At 35.4% G+C, this 6,854-nt stretch overlaps 1 protein-coding gene across 1 annotated transcript; it reads right to left on the bottom strand.

Moving 5' to 3' along the window:
* Nucleotides 1–3,289: 3,289 nt before the first annotated feature.
* Nucleotides 3,290–6,633, bottom strand: LOC124885174 (protein WVD2-like 4). The gene is made up of 4 exons (XM_047405050.1): nucleotides 6,522–6,633; nucleotides 4,586–4,693; nucleotides 3,809–3,852; nucleotides 3,290–3,715 (listed from the first exon to the last, which is right to left on the bottom strand). The coding sequence occupies exons 1-4, from the start codon at nucleotides 6,555–6,557 to the stop codon at nucleotides 3,592–3,594; spliced, it is 312 nt and encodes a 103-aa protein (XP_047261006.1). The 5' UTR covers nucleotides 6,558–6,633; the 3' UTR covers nucleotides 3,290–3,591.
* Between the last annotated feature and the right edge of the window lie 221 nt (nucleotides 6,634–6,854).

The following is a 6,854-nucleotide window of genomic DNA, read 5'->3' on the forward strand; positions in this document are numbered from 1 at the left end:
TTTTTTTTACCATAGTTATGTAATTAAATTAAATAAAATACATATTGATTAATCATGGTTAAGTAACATGAGCTTTAAATTCAAACAAATGGCATGCATGTATTGACTTGGTGTATACACCTGCGTGTAAGTTTTAGCCCGATTGAAAAAGGTCTTTCTATCTCTAAATGGTAAGGGTAAAGCCGCATACTTTTTATTCTTTTCAAACATCACTTATAAAATCATACTGAATATGTTGTTACGTTGTTTCCTTGATTTATTTTGTGTTTTGTTTAGGTGCAAGAACTAAGGACAAGTAACCTTCTACAATATATTAAATTATATAATATCCTTTTACACAACTAATAGATGTAAGTCATCATATTTTGAAAATAAAATATAACTTATATACATCGACAGTCGAACAATATACGATGGCTCAGAAACACAAGAAAAGAAAAAAGAAACCACAATTTTCTGTCTATTGCTTTTTTCCTTTCAATTAATGGATGAACAAATAAACACAAATTAACAGGCTGTGAATGATTTATATTGGCCATTTAAAGAGTGTGATATTTCGTTAGGTAGCTTAAGGTGTTAAAAAGTCACAATCATATAACATATTCGATATTTTTTCTCTATGGTTTGTAATTAATACTCCCTCCGTTTAAAAAGGAATGATATACTTTCCTTTTTAATCCATTTAGAAAAGAATGACCCTTTCCCTTTTTGGCAATACTTTACTTTAAACTTTTCACATGGCATGTTTAAGACCACAAGATTAAAGGGCATTTTAATACATTTGACATACCTTTAATTTAGGACCACAAGATTCAAAAGTCTTCTTTATTATCTTAAACTCCGTATCAAGTCAAACTAGGTCATTATTTTTGAAACAAACGGAGTAAAAGACTTGACAGATAAGCAAGTATATTATGATGTTAATATCAAATTATGGCATGAATTGATTTGATGATTTGTATGTGATGGTGATTCTTATGCAATTAAGTATTAAAATAAGTTAGTAGAATATTATAAAGTACATGTATTTATTTAATTAGAAGAAATGAAATGACTGGCTGTGCTTTACTGATTAGTCTCCATGAGAGATACCAATCAACTACCAACAATGGTGATCCTATTATCCTATTCTTGTAGTGGGGTGGGGATTGGGGGATACATTTATATACACGAACGATGAATAAATAAATATGTGATATCGATAGCATGTTGAATCTTTAAATGACACGGTTCACTCAATTCAACATGATACTAAGTGTAACAAAGTCTTGAGTCAGGCCTAATTCTTTAATAATCACTTCAGTTCTTTCGTATTTCTGACGTCGACTCATCTTGCTTGAAAAGTCTTAAGAATGTAGCAAAAACAAAGATTCCATCTATAGTCCATTGTGGAAAAAGCACATCATCTTGTGTCACGAAAACCACCTAGTACAACTTTGCTCAAATCGGTATAGAAGTTGATACAAAATCATGTTACAGTACATTGAAAGAAAGAGAGATTCAGCAGTAAAAACATTAGCAGGAATGGTGCAAAATGTTGACTACTAATTGAACAACAACTTTTAACAAAGGGAAGCCCGGTGCACTAAAGCTACCTCTATGCGCGGTGTCCGGGGAAGGGCCCCACCACAAGGGTGTATCGTACTCAGCCTTACCTTGCCTTTCTGCCAGAGGCTGTTTCCAAGACTTGAACCCGTGACCTCCTGGTCACATGGAAGCAACTTTACCAGTTGAACAACAACTTTTAACATTTTACACAAAGTATGTTGATCTTTAATAGCCCAACATTTGTGGTATATCAAGAACTTGGCTCAAAGACGTTATCTATACGAAACTAGGCATAATTATATGCAGCATATCTAACAGAAATGCTAACCTACTCACTAAGTTTATCATCTCAAATACGAGACCAATCATCTTTGCTATGCTGAGAATATAAGAAGATTCACACCAACAACAACAACTAAACGATGATACGTCTAGGAAGCAACACCAACGGCTAAATGACCCACTCTTGTACTATGGCTCAAGTCCACACTTCTAACATCCTTTCTCGTTGTATGGTTTCCTGTTCTTCGTGGAAGAACCTTTGTTTTATCTTCAGCTTTAAATTCCTTGTTCCTCCTGATAGAATCTGATATTCTTGGTCTTGGAGAATTCGCGACCTGCGTTTTCTCTTGCTCTCTCTTTGGAGCTACTGTTCTATTTGATTGGGTTTGTTTGGACATTTGGCTTGTTGCAGCTGAAGGCACGCTGTTGTCTGATAAATCTGCTGAAGAATGAATAGTTACTTATGAAACCTGTGGTGAATTGGCCACATTTAGACGTTCATTAGTGGAACATCAGTTATAAACTTCTGCCCTTAAACAACGAACAGTGTTCTCAGTTGCACTAGTAGCTCTAGCCCTTGCTGCAGTTGAATGCCTACTTTGTGATTTAGTTTTACTTGCTAGCTCCTGAAAAATTAATCAAAAGAGGAATTTATATTACTAGGTCATCGGAGTAAGAGGGAACAATAATCACTATAGTGGAGGATAAGGATGGAGACTGAGAGAGTACTAAATTTCAAAGCAAGTTTTATTGGTTTTAATTTTTTGAAAGGTAAAATTCGCTTGTCCAAGAAAGAGGATTTGAGTCATAAAATGACAGGAGAGTGATTGCTTCTACCATAAAACAGTAAAAACATCTTGTAAACAAATCTACAAACAAGCTTTACTTTTCATGTGAGAACAGTAGGCTAAGTGAACGGAGGATTTGATGTTACCTAGTTTCAACACAGAAAATAACAGTTTTTGCCCTCAGAACATCTAGAATTTCTCTCTTTCTGTCCATCCTCCATCTATGCCTCTGACTGCAGCTCTTGCTCCTGCGTCTTCCCAGCTCTGTCTATCCTTGTTTTTTTCTGAGTGGCGTCCAGGTTCACGGTAAAAAGCAGGCATGGGAGTTTCTTTGAAATTGAGATTTCTCCATAGCTGTTTGATCTCTGCTTCTTTCTTTTCCTACACATAGCACAAAGTAAACCAAACAAACTATCAGTATTTCTAGCTGCTGATAAAGTAATTGTCATCTAACTTTTGCTGATGACATGTTACACTCCCTCAGTTTCTATTTGTTTGCCTTAATTTCCTTGTTAGTTCGTTTCAAAAGGATTGCCTCTTTCCTTTATTGGCAACTCTGTAATTCCATGACTTTTAAAGAGCTAACATTTAACAATTAGCAACCTATGATTCTCCGTATTAAATTGGACCTGTTTTCGTTAGTCACAAGAATCAGACCCCGGGTTTATTACCTGTTTTCTCGCATGGAGATGACGTGTTTCTTCCTTTTTGGCCTGCACTTTCTCCTCTAGATTCATAAAGAACTGAAATCAATATCAAAGACTTCTTTTAGGTTTTATACGACGTTTGAACTTTATCGAGTAGACATAAGAAATTGGTCCTTTCCTCTTTCCTTTTCCTGGCCCGCTCTTCTGTTTTGAAGTGGAAACTAGATCCATTCTTTTTCACGACTGGTTGACATGAATTTACACTCTCCTTATCCCTGTACAACAATAATATGTCTAAGATATACGTTTATGAACACAATATGGAGTTAAAGCTCAAAATTTCTCCACGATATATACCTGTTTACACTTTGATATAATCTATGGCTAACTTTCTCTGTACAGGAAGCACGAGAAGCGACAACATTTCTTGCTATTGGTTGTTCTTCAGTGCTACATCATTCAATAATAAATGAGGTTGAGAAAAATAGGATGAATCAGTGCTACCAAAATATCCCACATTTTCAACATGGTAAAGCAGCATACCTTTTATGTTGATTAAGTACATTAGCTTTTGAACCCGAAGAAACCTGTATAAAGCAAGTTATCTGTTACTGTAAAATTCGATGATCAATTTAAGAATAACTGAAGAACAATCTAACTAAAAAGAAAGTTAAGTAATAGTTCAACGGCATTGAAGATTCTCTTATTCAAATTTCAGCTTTGAAAGGATGTTAGGAAGTTGAAGTTTAATGAGAATCAAAGTTCCCAACCATGCCATTCCAGATAACCAAAATTAAATTTGAACAAACCTGTTAATGGTGTACACCTTATTACCTAGACCAACGAGATTGAAACAACATAGGGCCCTAAGGAAGTATGCTATATAACACGCATACCTAATGTCAATAAAATGAGCCCTAAAGGACATCATAATAGGAGGACCAAGGTACAAGATGATCTCTTCTGCCCTTTAGTGTCAATGTTTCCTTCGATCAAGGATAGCAAGATAGAACTCCACTATTCCCCCTTTTTTATTAGTTTTAATTTTTCGAAAGGTAAAATCGCTTGTCCAACAAAGGGGATTTGAGTCATAAAATGATAGGAAAGTGCTTTCTTCTACCATAAACCAGTAAAACAGCTTGTAAAAAAATTTACAAACAAGCTTTACTTTCATGTGAGAACAGTAGGCTAAGTGCACGGATTTGATGTTACCTAGTTTCAACACAAGAAAATAGAAAATAACTGAAGAAATAGGAAGACACTTGTGAAAGGTGAAATTTGGCGATCTGAATGCTCATTATTTGAGACCTATTATAATACCTTGGTTTTTTCTGAGCGGTGGTCAGGTTCACAATAGAAGGCAGGCATGGGAGTTTCTTTGAAATTGAGATTTCTCCATAGCTGTTTGATCTCTTCTTCTTTCTTTTCCTGCACATAACACAACGTAAATCAAACGAACAGTCAGCATTTCTTTTCCTGCACACAGCACAAAGTAAATCAAACGAACAACCAGCATGAAGTAAATCAAACAAACATTCAGTCAGTATTTCTAGCTTCTGATAAAATAATTGTCATCTAACTCTTGCCAATGATATTTTACACACCCTCGGTTTCAATTTGTTTGTCATACTTTCCTTGTTAGTCTGTTTCAAAAAGATTGCATCTTCCCTTTTTTGGCAACTCTTTAATTCCAAATTTCCACATGACACAATTAAGACCACATGATATCACATGACTTTAAAGAGCTAATACTCAACAATTAGCAGCCTATGATTCTCCATATTAATTTGGACCTGTTTTCGTTAGTCACAACAATCAGACCCCGGGTTTATTACCTGGGTTCTTGCTTGGAGCTAACGTGTTTCTTCCTCTTTGGCATGCACTTTCTCCTCAATCTTCATAAAGAACTGAAATCAATAGCAAAAACTTCTTTTAGGTTTTATACGACGTTTTATAAGACACAAGAAATTGGTCCTTGCCTCTTTCCTTTTCCTGGCACGCTCTTTGATTTTGAAACAGAAACTAGATCCATTCTATTTCACGCCTGGTTGACATGAATTTACACTCTCCTTATCCCTGTACAACAATAATATGTCTAAGATATATGTTTATGAACACAATATGGAGTTAAAGCTCAAAATTTCTCCACGATATATACCTGTTTACACTTTTATATAATCTATGGCTAACTTTCTCTGTACAGGAAGCACGAGATGTGACAACCTTTTTTGTTATTGGCTATTCTTCAGTGCTACATCATTTAATAATAAATGAGGTTGAAAAAAATAGGATGAATCAGTGCTACCAAAATATCCCACATTTTCAACATGGTAAAGCAGCATAACTTTTATGTTGATTAAGTACATTAGCTTTTGAACCCAAAGAAACCTATATAAAGCAAGTTATCTGTTACCGTAAAATTTGATGATCAATTTAAGAATAACTGAAGAACAATCTAACTAAAAAGAAAGTTAAGTAATAGTTCAACAGAATTGAAATAGCAAGTTTACTCATCTGCATTGAAATTTGAAGATAACACTAGGCCTAAACCTGATACAAACCTCTGGATCATTAAAAGTTGAATTTCCAGCACTGAGATTAAATTTTGCTTCAGCTTCCAGAAGTTCAGGAACACTCTGAAGAACATCAGAACTATTGGTATCTTGTTTGGGGTCCAGAATGGCAACTTATACTATCTTCTCCGCCACATTCTGTGACTTCAATGTCTCCGTTGATTGATCCTTCTCCCCCACATTCTGTGACTTTGATGTCTCTGTTGTTTGATCCATCAAAACTCTCCTCAAAGCGTGCAGAATCACCAACCTCATTCACTCGCTCAGAATCTCCATCATAGCCTGTATTCTCGGCTTGATACTTTCCATTTTTCGATAAATGGGTTGAGCTATCATAATTTTCATCAAAGCGTGCAGAATGGACAACTTCATTAACATGCTCAAAGCGCCCCGCATAACCTTCATTTTCACTAGCCTGATACTTTCCATTCTCTAGTAAAGTGGCTGCTCTGTCATGATTTTCAACAAAGCATGTAGAATGGCCAATCTCATTAACATGCTCAAAGTGCCCCTCATAATCTGTATTCTCAGATCCAACATTACTAGCTTGAGAATCAGCCCCATCCTGACAGTCGAATGAACTCTGGCTTAGAAGTGCCCTTCTTCTAAAAATCTCCTCAAAATATGCCTTTTTCTCAGTTACAGAACCTGGCTTAAAGTATTTCTCAACCTCTTCAAGATACCTGTTGTGTGTGAAAGAAGACCTCCTCTCCCAACATAAAGCTTCATTCTCAAATCTACCGAATGAGATAGATCCAGATTGCCACGAATCTGCCTGTCAATTTTGGTAAGTAAATAAAGATCTGGTAGAAAGTAAAAGAGTCACATAGATTTAGTTCTCATGGAAAATCTTCATTTCCCCCTAATGGTCTAATTAGTAATGTATCAAGTAGTGTATCCTAACATGCTTAAACAGATAATCTTATTAGATAACGGAACTCTCAAAATCTTTTCCACTAAATGTTCAGCGTAACAAAGCCTCAATCAATGAGCAAGTATGTTTCCTAGAAAGTACC

Source organism: Capsicum annuum, unplaced genomic scaffold, assembly GCF_002878395.1.
Source record: "Capsicum annuum cultivar UCD-10X-F1 unplaced genomic scaffold, UCD10Xv1.1 ctg73235, whole genome shotgun sequence".
Lineage (NCBI taxonomy): Eukaryota > Viridiplantae > Streptophyta > Magnoliopsida > Solanales > Solanaceae > Capsicum > Capsicum annuum.